Source organism: Pteronotus mesoamericanus, unplaced genomic scaffold (genome assembly GCF_021234165.1).
Source record: "Pteronotus mesoamericanus isolate MK-2021 breed Mesoamerican mustached bat unplaced genomic scaffold, CSHL_Meso_final contig_647, whole genome shotgun sequence".
NCBI lineage: Eukaryota > Metazoa > Chordata > Mammalia > Chiroptera > Mormoopidae > Pteronotus > Pteronotus mesoamericanus.
This window is the reverse complement of record NW_026555227.1, coordinates 30,191-42,944: the sequence shown is the minus strand read 5'-3', so window position 1 is coordinate 42,944 and position 12,754 is coordinate 30,191. Positions and strand designations below refer to the sequence as shown.

General features: G+C 38.3%; 2 protein-coding genes across 3 annotated transcripts in view; both read left to right on the top strand.

The window, feature by feature from the left end:
- The window catches only part of GOLPH3L (golgi phosphoprotein 3 like), a 35,292-nt gene that overhangs the window by 11,502 nt on the left and 11,036 nt on the right, over nucleotides 1-12,754 (top strand). The window contains exon 3 of one of the 2 annotated variants that reach the window (XM_054580976.1): nucleotides 11,840-11,971. The exons of the other annotated variant lie outside the window; for it this stretch is intronic. Within the exon in view, the coding sequence (XP_054436951.1) occupies nucleotides 11,840-11,971 (132 nt within the window). The remainder of the gene's footprint in view (nucleotides 1-11,839; nucleotides 11,972-12,754) is intronic. 2 annotated transcript variants of the gene reach the window in all.
- LOC129076820 (procathepsin L-like) lies at nucleotides 7,944-8,857 on the top strand. The gene is given in 2 exon segments (XM_054580975.1): nucleotides 7,944-8,255; nucleotides 8,257-8,857. Coding segments are annotated over 2 exon segments (861 nt in total). The 5' UTR covers nucleotides 7,944-7,995.

The following is a 12,754-nucleotide window of genomic DNA, read 5'->3' as shown; positions in this document are numbered from 1 at the left end:
AAAAAATTAAGGATATTTTTACTGGCCAGAATGAGATTTAAAGTTTATGTGGGAATATTAAAAGATAACCAGCTTCTTTCCTTTATTTTGAATTTCTTTTTCACTGACAGGGTATTACCATGTTGTTTTTATTTTCTGAACTTTTGATAATGGCTTATTTTAAAAGGAAGAACTCAACTGGAGGCACTGAGAAAACTAATAAACTGATCATTATGACTGGCATCTTTGCACTCAACTTCCTGAAAAAGTCTGAAAGAATATAATCTTCATGTAGTTTATTGAGAAATTTTGTCCATTTGTCTAGGTTTATAATCCACCCTTCCTAGCCATGCTGAATTCATCTGTTAACCCAGAAAAACATTCAGGTCACTGTTCCTAATTCCCCACTATGAATAACAGAGTGAGTTTATAATGCTTAATCTCTTTTATTAAATGTCTCTTGGCTATTTGGACATGGAAATATTAATTCTAGTTAGAATGAAGTACATTAATTTTCAAAAGAGAAATTTAGAGAAACCCTGGGACACTCTTTCAATAGAGTACTTTAAAGGAAAACAGTATATTAACTCTTATTAAAGTAATTTTTTAGAGAAAAAAAGTAAAATGGTGTTTTGCTTATAAAATTCTTTTTCTTGTATAATTCTTTTATAACCTCTGGAGATTATAATGATCTTCAGACATTGGGCTTTGGAATTGACCACATAGAAAAAGCTTCTAGGTGACACAGTAAGAATCCTCCTCTCATGGAAAGTGAAGCATTTTTAATGTTGAATCCAGATTTAGGAGGAGGGAAGGATTTCTTTTTTTCTGAGATTTTTCCTGATAAAGTTATATTGATGTAGTGTAGATAATTTGGAAAACTTAGGAAACTATTTTAAAAATTAGAAAACCATTTGTAAAATTTTTTATGTAATTGTGATAACCTTGAATACACAATTATGAATATGGCTGTTTTTCATTTTACTTTATAAAAAGACTTTTTAACATTATTTTTAAAAACTCCTTATAAGCATAGTTTTTAATGATGCTTTAAGTTTCTTAGCTTTTTTCTTCTTTTTATCCCAAGCAGACAACTTTAAATTTTTTAACTTTCAGAGTTGTTTTAAGGTTTGTCTTCAAGGAAGTTTAAATAAGGAATACTTCACTAAGCAGAAATTCATCATGAAGTATTGACTATCAGAATTTGTTGAAATCTCATTGCCCAGCCTTTTATATTAAAATAACAATTAAGGCAAAATAACATTATCAAAAATTTAAATATGTATAACCTTTATCTCAAAAATTTCTTCTAGGCTTGACTGGTGTGGCTTAGTGGGCTGGACTTAATCCTGCAAACTGAAAGGTCTCTAGTTCAATCCCCAGTCAGGGCACATGCCTGGGTTACAAGCTAGGTATCCATTTGGGGGGTGAACAGGAGGCAAGCAATGGATGTTTCTCTCCCACATCGATGTTTCTCTCCTCACCTTTCTCCCTCCCTTCTCTTCCCTCTGAAAATAAATAAATAAAGTCTTTAAAAATTTTTTTTTACAAATTAAAAAAATAAGTAAAAACACAATACTGACTTCTGGTCAAGATGAAGGTGTCACCCTAGCTGGTGTGCTCAGTGGGTTGAGTGCTGGCCTGTGAACCAAAGGGTCACCAATTCGATTCCCAATCAGGGCACATGCCTGGGTTGTGTGCCAGGTCCCTGGTGGGGGCATGGTAGAGGCAGCCGATCATTGTTCCTCTTGCACATTGGTGTTTTTCTCACTCTCTTTTCCCCTACGTTTCCCTCTCTCTAAAAAAATAAATAAAATCTCTTTTAAAAAAACAGATGATGGAAGCTTAGGTAAACATGGCTCATCTCCTTGCACAACCACATCAAAATTACAACTATAGAACAGCCCTGACTGGTGTGGCTCAGTGGATTGAGTGCCAGCTTGAGAACCGAAAAGTCACTGGTTCAGTTCTTAGTCAGGGCACATGCCTGGGTTGTGGGCCAGGTCACCAGCTGGGAGTGTGCAAGAGGCAACCGATCGATGTATCTCTCGCACACCTGTTTCTCCCCTTCTCTTTCTCCCTCCCTTCCCCTCTCTCTAAAAATAAATAATAAAATATAGAACAGGGCCTTGGGGATAGCTCAAGCAGTTAGAACATTGTCCCCATATGCCAAGGTTGTGGGTTTGATCCCGTCAGGGCACATACAAGAAGCAACCAATGGATGCATAAATTAAGTGGAACTACAAATTGAAGTCTCTCTCTTAAAAATAAAAATCAATAGCAAAATAAACTATAGAACAATTATCACTCACAGCTGTCAAATACCAAGTTGCAAATGGGAAGTCTGACAACTACAGAATTAAAAAAACCACATCCAACCAAACTGGTAGGAGGGGCAGAGACACAGAGATGTGGAACAGGCTGGTTCCACACCCACATATGGTGGATAAAAATTCAGGAGCGGTGTCTTGGGAGCAAGGAACCCAGTCCCACACCAAGACCCCAGGCCAGAATTCCAGTGCCAGGAAGATAAGTCCCCATAACTTCTGGCTGCAAAAACTAGTGGGGATTGACTCAATGAGAGAAATTTCTGGAGTCCCAAACAGTTCCACTTAAAGAACCCACACACGTACTTACTCAGATTCACTCCGTCTGAGCTGCAGCACCAGGGTAGCAGCAAGAAACGTACCAGTGGCATACAGAGAGGAACTGAAGTTCCTGCAGCAAGGTGAGAGCTAGGGGACAGCTTTCTCTAAGACAGGCAGGCAGGCAAAAGCCATTGTACATTTCTGAGCCCTGCCCCCACAAAGCCACAGAGCTGAACAGGTGGTGCCATATCTGAGACTCCATCAACCTGGCTGAAACTGTTTGCTCTGTTCCGGAGCTCCCTTGAGGCTACACCCCACCCAAATTACATGTGCATTCACACTGTTAACAGTGGCTTTTCCATATGAATGACTGGTCTAGGTTCATGCTTCACAACTTCCTAAATTCTCTCTGGCCTCAGTCAGCCTCCAGCCCCCAACCCCTGTACCTCCTGCTAAGTGGCCCTAGACCCAGCACTAACAACAGCCAGCCTAGGCTCACAGCTTTACTTCACCTGGAACCTCCAAGCCCAGGACAAGTAGCAGCCATCTGGGGATTTCTTTGTGGCTCATGCAGTGTGGCCTCAGGCAAAATACAGGTGGGCGCTGACCTTTGGCCTTAACCACCCAGGACACTCCAGAGCCAGTGCACCCAGTGGGCAGCTATAGACCACATCAGAGCACCACCACCCTGCCCCACTGATCTTCCACAGAGATGGTGGTCAGTGGTCACAGCCAGTCCTTGCAGCTGACTGGCCTGGGTAAATCCCTCCCATTGACCTGCCCATAGCAATCAAGGCTCAACCACAAGGGGAAGGTCAACTCTGGCCACACGGATGGTGCACCTCAAGTACCCATCCTGGGTGATAGGGGATGCTGTGCCACTGGACCCTCCAGTACACCTACCACATTAGGCCATACTACCAAGACACCGAGTCAAAGCAGCTCTACCTAATAAATAGAAACAAACACAGGGAGGCTGTCAAAATGAGGAGACAAATAAACATGGCCCAAATGAAAGAACAGATCAAAACTCCAGAAAAGAACTAAACAAACAGTGGAGATAAGCAATCTATCAGATGCAGAGTTCAAAACACTGGTTATAAGGATGCTCAAGAAACTGAGGACCTCAGCAGCATAAAAAAGATCCAGTCAGAAATGAAGGATACACTAATTGAAATAGAGAACAATTTATAGGGAAACAACAGTAGAGTAGATGAAGCTGAGGATCAAATCAATGATTTGGAACATAGGGAAACAAAAAAACCACCAATTAGAACAACAAGAGAAAAAAAATCCAAAAATGAGGGTAGCATAAGTAGCCTCTGGGACAACTTCGAGTGTTCCAACAGTCACATTCATAGGGGTGCCAGAAAGTGAAAGGGAAGAGCAAGACATTGAAAATCTATTTGAAAAAATAATGAAAGAAAACATTGCTAATTTGGTGAAGGAAATAGACATGCAAGTCCAGGAAGTACAGAGTCCCAAACAAGATGGATGCAAAGAGGCCCACTCCAAAACACATCAGAATTAAAATGCCAAATGTTAAAGATAAAGAGAGAACCTTAAAAGCAGCAAGAGAAAAGCAGTTACCAACAGGGGAGTTCCCATAAGACTGTCAGATGATTTCTCAGAAGAAACTTTGCAGGCTAGAAGGGATTGGCAAGAAATATTCAATCATAAAAAGCAGGGACCTACAGCCAAGATCACTCTACCCAGCAAACCTATCATTTACTGCATTTTACCACATATAATGCACACCCAAGTTTTTGTGCACATTATACACGGGATTATTATGCCCAGTATACCCATAGTATGTAATCATTATATCCATGTATAATGTACATCCTTATTTTTACCTCAAAAATTTGGGCAAAAAAGTGCACATTATACACCACAAAATATATTGAAAGGTAGATAAAGAGCTTTCCAGACAGGAAAAAACTAAAAGAGTTCATTATCACCAAACCACTATTATATGAAATGTTAAGGGAACTTATTTAAGAAAAAGATCAAACCTGTGAACAATAAAATGGCAATAAATACGTATCTATCAACTTGAATCTAAAAAAATTAGCAAACAAGAAGAACAGAGACAGAATCATGGATACAGAGAGCATTTTGATGATTGCCAGATGCAAGGGAGTGTAGAGGAATGGATGAAGAGTTGAAGGGATTAAAAAGTCCAAGTAGCTACAGAATAGCCATGGGGAGGTAAAGCACAGTACTGGAAATGGAGTAGCCAAAGAACTTATATGCATGACCAATGGTCATGAACAAAGGTGTGAGGATTGCCTGAGGAAGTGGGGGATGCTGGGTGGAGGTGGGCAAAGTGGGAAAAGTTGGGACAATGTAATAGCATAATCAATAAAATATAATTTCAAAAAGTAATAATAAAGTATACCAATAAATAAATAAATAAAAATGGCTATGCAGCAATTACAATGAATGAAATAGATCAGAATTTGCAGATGTGGAAAGATATCCAAAATAATGGGTAAGTGAAAGGTTGCCACTTGGTATGATTTCATTTTTATAAAATTAATAAAAGAATATGAATATGAAATATAGAAAACACCCACTAAACTATTTGGAAGGGATAAAATTATAGGACACATTTACTTTCTAATTTATATATTTCTATAATATCCTTTTTTTCTTTTTTGTACAATCATATATTACTTTTATAATCAAGACAAAACAAAATCCACTATCCAAAGATCTTATTCTGCCAGTCCTCCAAGATTCTGTTATTCATGAGACAATTGTTTCTCACATTGTTTCTTTTTATTTTAGTAGATCCTAAATGTGTTCTCCCATTGATTCCTTTTGTTTTAGTAGATCCTAAAATTTTTCTCCTCCTCTTTCCCCTCATGTATATGAAGTAATTAAATTTAATGATTGAATGGTGAACTTTGGGATGCATAGGCTAGATCATCCTGCACATTAAAGCATTGGCCCTTTAACACAGAATCTTCATTATAGATTGTTTGAGAATTCACTGAGGCAGCTAGATATATTTGGAGGGAAATGGACCTTAGAATTATAATTATTTTTAAAAACTCAACATGTGTACTTTTATATTTTTTTCCATGATGGTATATGACAATAAAGTTTAAAAACTCCTTTGAAAAGTTTTGCATATTATGAGCTACTGATGGGAAAGGGTAATATTAAAAAAACACAGTTTCTACATCCTGATCTCCATTGTTTCTTCATTTACAATGTTTCTCATAGTCCTGTTGACAATCTGATGTCACTGTCATTGAAACAGGAACTATATAGATAGGAAGAAATTGGAAAACTCCCTTCTAATTGCCTTAATACTGGCTGAAATGTTTGCACACCTGTTGAAATTTATAGTCAACAGGATTATATAAAAGGTATGCCTAAGTAAAGTATATATTGTGATATAAGTTATAGTTTAACCATAATTAGGCAGCTAAGTTATATAAAACCAGGTATTAATCTAAAAACAAACAAACAAACAAAAAACTTACATTGTCCTTAAAGAGGAGTTACAAATATAACTCTTGAAGTAGCCATGAGTCAGGCAGTGGAGGGAAGTAATCCCAGTTTTGACTAAAATCTAGGCCCTTGGAATTTGGATATGTGTAGGTATGTTCATGGTTCACACTGATCTTTTACCAAGTTGATATATTTCAATCATAAATTTATGCTTTCAAGAAATATTTAATGAAAAATACTATGTATCAGTCAGATACTCTCTCCTTAAGGAATTTATAGTCTACTGAGGGCAAACAATTGATTGCAATGTGATACGATAAATGATAAAGAAGTGTATACACATAGGCCCACCAAGGTGAGATACCTAACCCAGAGAGTGGAGGGGAAGAAGATGTTAGATGAGGTTACAATGGAGGATGTGAGCTCTATACTCAATCCTTAAGAACGAGGAGGAGTTGGGGAAAGAAGAGTATTGGTTCTTCTAGACAGAAAGAACTTTGTGTGCCAAGGCCAGTAGGTAAAAATGATGTGTTAAGAGTACTTAAGTTTTGGAAAGCTAGAGCATAGTCTTCTAGGGGAAAGAGGCCACACAGAGAATATTAAGTAGTCTCCTGGTTTGAGTGCTATACTAAGGAATTTGGCCTTGACTGTGAGAGGAGCATTTGAAAGATTTTTAAGCAGAGAGGAAGGGAGTTATATAATTAGATTTGGGCTTAAAGATTTTCCTGTCTAGGGGGAAAATGGAATTGGAAAACCCCTACCTCTGGCCATATTCTGGTTGCATGTTAAGTCTTGAATAAATTTAACTTTTAATGTATCTTCGGGCCCTTGGAAAGTAAAGGAAATCTTCTGGGCCACCAAACAAACACCAAAATTAAAATAGTAGAGGTGAGCAATAAACAAACTCAATCCAGAGGTTCAGGAATTTGGTGGTCAGGAATAAACTTTGGGGTTGAGATAAAAGCAGAAACCTAGGTATAAATGTGGTCCCAGTTGTACGGCATTCCCCCAAACCTCTCAAACCTGACTCAGCAGAAGCAAATGCAGATCTTCCCCTCTGGAGGGAGACATCCTCAATTTAGGTCTCCACAATCTCGCAGATTCATGAAAAACTAAATATGAACCTCTTAATCAAATATCAGGCATACAAAGAATCAAATACCCACGAGAAAGAATCAGGAGAAATAACAAAGAATAGGCATTCAAGGACCTCAGATCAGACAATATAAAATATCTGTGACATTTTGTAAAGAAATAAAAGTAAAATTTACAACAAAAAGAAATGATCATAAATGACCGGACAAATGTGGAAAATAACTATATGGACTTTTAGAAATAAAAAATAGTTGAAATCAAAATCTCAGGGTTAGTTTAACATATCAGATTTAGATGACAAGAGTAAATTGCAAGCCAGATATGAAATGACTCTTCAAAAAGCAATATAGAGACAAAGAAAATGGAAAATACAAAAGAGAGGTTAAAAGAGATGGAGGGGAGGGGGGCTAAAATAAGAAAGATTGAAGTCCCAGAAGGAAAAAATAAAAAAAATAGAGGAAAGCAAAAATTCTTAGAGGCAAGAACTAAGAATTTTTAAGAACTAAGAAAACCTATATAGAAAGCATATCCCAAATAAGGTAAGTAAATTCACACACAGTCATGTTGTAGTCAAACTGCAGACACCAAGAGAGGAGATCTTACAGGACCGAAGAAAAAAGGCAAATCACCCGCAAAGAACATAAGCAATAAGAATAATAGACTTCTCAGAGCTGTGGCCTCGTCGACCATCGAGGGGTTTCGTGCCTCCATGGAGTGCCGCTGTGCAGGTGTGGCCATCACAGGTTTTTGAAACATGAAACCTTTACTTCTCCTGGCTACCCTTTGCTTGGGAATAGCCTCTGCTTCTCCAAAACTTGATCACAGCCTGGACGCACCGTGGTACCAGTAGAAGGCAACAGGAGACTGTATGGCATGGATGAAGGAGGATATGAAAATGATTGAACTGCGTGACTGGGAACGCAGCCAAAGGAAACATGGCTTCACCATGGCAATGAATGCCTTTGGTGACATGCCCAACGTAGAATTCAGGCAGGTGATGAATGGCTTTCTAAACCAGAAGAAGCACAGGAAGGGGAAAGTATGCCTAGAACCTCTCTTTGCTGAGATGCCCTCATCTGTGGATTGGAGACAGAAAGGGTATGTAACTCCTGTGAAGAATCATGGTCAGTGGTTCTTGTTGGGCTTTCAGTGCAAATGGTGCCCTTGAAGAACAGATGTTCCGGAAAACTGACAAACTTGTTTTGTTGAGTGAGCAGAACCTGGTGGACTGCTCTCACTCTCAAGGCAATCAGGGCTGCAATGGTGGCTTAATGGATAATGCATTCCAGTATGTCAAGGACAGCAAAGGCCTGGACTCACAGGAATCCTACCCATACCTTGGAAGGGAATCAAATACCTGTAACTATAGACGTCAGTATTCTGCTGTCAACGACACTGGCTTTGCGGATATCCCTCGGCATGAGAGGGCCCTTATGAAGGCAGTGGTGACTGTGGGGCCCATCTCTGTTGCTATTGATGCAGGCTATTCATTGTTCCAGTTCTATAATGAAGACATATACTATGAACCAAACTGCAGCAGCAAAGACCTGGATCATGGTGTTCTGGTGGTTGGCTATGACTCTGAAGGAGGAAAATCAAACAACAATACATTTTGTATTGTCAAGAACAGCTGGGGTTCAGAATGGGGCATGAATGACTACATAAAAATGGCCAGAGACCAGAGCAATCACTGTGGAATCGCCACCACAGCCAGCTATCCCACTGTGTGAGCTGATGGACAGTGAGAGTAGAAGCCTTGGGGATGGCATATCCAGAGGAATTTTACCTTGAAACTTACCAAACTTTTATTGTATAAGATGAGAAACTTGAATCATCAACGATCCAAGTTGTGATGTGAATTCTATGACATTTTTAAAAGGGTAAAATGTTACCAGTACTTTAATTACTGTTCTAAATAGCTTTATAAAGTTGAAGACTCATTGATCAATTCTACAATTTTTGAATTTTCATTTTTTAAAAATAATCCCTTAATTCTTAATTAGCTGCATTAATGGACTTTGCTTAATTCTTTCTTAAAATATTTTATTTATTTATTTATTTTTAGAGAGGGGAAGGGAGAGAGAAAGAGAGGGAGAGAAACATCAATGTGTGGTTGCATCTCACATGCCCCTTACGGGAGACCTGGCCTGCAACCCAGGCATGTGCCCTGCACTGGGAATCAAACTGAACTCAATCCACTGAGCCACCCAATCCACTGAGCCACACCAGCCAGGGCTCATTTTTTAAAAGGATATATAAAACTTTACCTTTTAAAACAAATTTTAATTCAGTATGTAAAAAAGAAAAAAAAGAGTGATAGACTTCTCACTTGCACAATGGAAGCTAAAAGAGGAGGACATATCTTTAATGTGATAGAGAAAACTATCAAGCTAGAATTTTATGTCCAGAAAAACTACCTTTCAAGAACAATGGTAAAATAAAGACATTTCAGATAAACAAATTAGAGTTTGCCTCCAACAGACTTTCACTTAAGGAAATTCTACTTTAGGAATAAGGAAAATGGTACCAGAAAGGAGGTCTGAGATACAAGCAGCAATGGTGAGCAAGGAAATTGGTAAGCATCTAAGTAAATCTAAACAAGTGCTACCTGTGTAAAGTAATGATGCTGTTAACCATGTCTAATTTGTGAGGTTAAAAAAAGATAAAATATTGGTCAAGTAGGAGAGTGGTTAATAAACTAATTCATTTAAAAAAATAGACCTTGTGTTAATTTTAAATTAATTGTCATGCATGTTAAAATGTCAAGAATAATTTTCCTAAAGAAAAGTGAATGTGTAATTTCCAAAGCAATAAAGAGGAAAAATAGAATTTTAAAATGTTTAATAAAAATTTCTTTACTGCTGTTATTAGTGATTTAGTTTTGGGGTTGCTTTAAAGCTGTGCTAGACCATCCCTGCCAACATCTTACCCAGTTTCTCTCCAGTGAGAGGAACTCTACAGCCAAAGGTAACTAAAGCATGTTGAACAGCTCTGGTGAGTGTTCAATGTGTTATTTATAACTCCTTGCTCAGAACCCTCAAGATACAATACTGTCTTTCAGTAAAAAGTTCAAAGCATCAAGGCTTTCCAACCAACTTGCTCCAACCAATTTATCTCATGATTTCTCTTTAATCCTTGAATTACATCTCCAAAGATATTTAAAGTCTCCTTTCAGAACACTTTAATTCAAACTGCCCTCTGAAGAATAGGTGGAATTTTCTTTTCCAAGAAAACCCTCCCTGTCTGCCAAATCCAACCTATTTTTAAAACCCCAGCTCAGACCCCATAAGAGTTCCTGGCCACGCTAGCCCAAGGGTGTCTTATAATTTGGGAGACTATCATGTACGGACATCCAACATGTGGCCCCGGATGGTTATGAATGCAGCCCAACACAAAATTATAAAATTACTTAAAACCTTTTTTTGCTCATCAGTTCCTGTTAGTGTTTGTGAATTTAATGTGTGGCCCGAGACAACTCTTCTTCCAGTGTGGCCCCAAGATGCCGAAAGGTTGGACACTGCATTCTAAACCAAACTTACAAGATCCATTTATGCCTGTCTCTTCCAGTGCTTTTACAGCTGAGCTTTTATTTAAATTTTATATTATCACAGAACTTCCCTGAAGTTTGCATGGTCTTTCCAGCTAGATTTTCAGCTCTTCAAGATAGTGGTTATTTCTTACATGTCTTTGTATCTTCAATAGCACCTAGAGAAGGGAAGCTAACATTTAAGTGCCTACTGTATGCCAGGTCCTGTAATAAATGCTTTCTTGTATATAACATCTCACTTGCTCTTCACAGCAAACTTACAAAGATAAATGTTAGTGTCCTCATTTTACAGATGAGAACATTGCACTTGAGAAGGGTTAAGTCACATACCCAAGGCACTTAACTTGTCGGTGGTGGAGCTGGGTTTCAACTACACCACCCATCAAAATAGCTTGTATTATTTATACATATCTTGGAAGAGTAAAAGCCTCAAATGGTTTGTACATTTTTCTATTTGACTCATTTGTATCTTACTCTGAAATTTAGAGAGCCATGGAAATAGATTTTAAAGAAACCAAAATTCACCCTGGCTAATGTGGCTCAGTAGATTGAGCGCCGGCCTGGGAACCAAAGGGTCACTGGTTCTAGTCCCAGTCAGGGCACATGCTTGGGTTGCAGGCCAGGTCCCCAGTGGGGGGCACACAAGAGGCAACCACACATTGATGTTTCTCTCCCTTTCTCCTTTTGTCTAAAAATAAATAAAATCTTAAAAAAAAAAAACAAAATTCTTCTCAAAAATTAAAATTTGACATGGCAGGACTGGGCGAAAGATGATGAAGGGGTTAGCCAAAGAACATGTATACATAACCCATAGACACAGAGAACAGTGTGGTGATGGCCAGAGGAAAGAGGGTTGGGGCTAGGTGGAGGTAGACAAAGGAGAGGGGAAATTGGGACATCTGTAAAAGTGTCAACAATAAAAATAAAGTTTAAAAAATTTGACATGCCGATTATTAACTAACAGCCAAATAAAGAACTTAGAGCCAGGCAGAAAATCATATTGATGGGGTGGTAGATTAAGGGAATTAAAGAGCTCTTTTATTCTATACTTTGCGTTCATGTAATATGATGTGAAACAAATCACAACAAAGTGTACCATTCTTAGGGTGCTTGCTGCAAGTCCATATCCCTTTGAGAGCATTCTTTCTCTTTTCCCTTTTTATAGGGTTACACATCTTTCTGGAATGACTGCATATCATCTGGCCTGCGAGGGGGCATCCTGATAGAGCTGGCCATGCGGGGTCGAATCTATCTGGAACCTCCCACCATGCGTAAGAAGCGACTACTAGACAGAAAGGTGCAGCATTCTCTGTGAACATCCTCTGAGGTTATGAAAGGGCAGATGCCAGTGGTCCGTTTTTGAGAAATAAATAGATTTGAAAGTGAGATGAGATAACTATCACTGACTCAGCTATCCCATTGTCTAATAGATTTAATTCTATATCAGAGGGAGAATTCCAAGGATCCATAGTCTAAAGAGTTACAAGAAGTTCATGTTTTTGTCTTTTTTATGTAGGAAAGTCACATTTAGGATGCTGTTGATTATTTCTCCCTCTATAGCTATAGCAATAACATGAAATAGAATATATAGGAGGATGCAAACATATGGGTCAGGTGCAGTCTTTGCTGAACTCTGGTCATCCTCAGATAAACCGTTCAATTTCTCACCTTCCATTTACTGCAAGTCCTCTCCAGTATGTGAGCCATACTCCTGTCTCCTTCTTACTCTTTTTTTTCTGCTCACAACTACCCTGTCATGCTTAGCACACTTAGCACTAAAACCAGATTCTTAGGCATCACCAGCTTTTCAGTATTTATTTTTCTTTTAACCTATATGTGGCATTTGACACTTTTGACCACCTTCTCCTACTTAATACTTTCTTCATTCTTGGCCTACCCTAGTTCTTTTACTTCTTCATTCCTTAACATCTATGTCTCAATTTGTATCCCTTTGCATAACTTTTATCCTTCACAGCTTCATCTGTTAACTCCATAATACTAACTACTAAATCTTAGGACCATCTTCTTTTTCCAACCCCAGAAACATATTTAACTATTGGCTATGCATTTCACCTTGGCC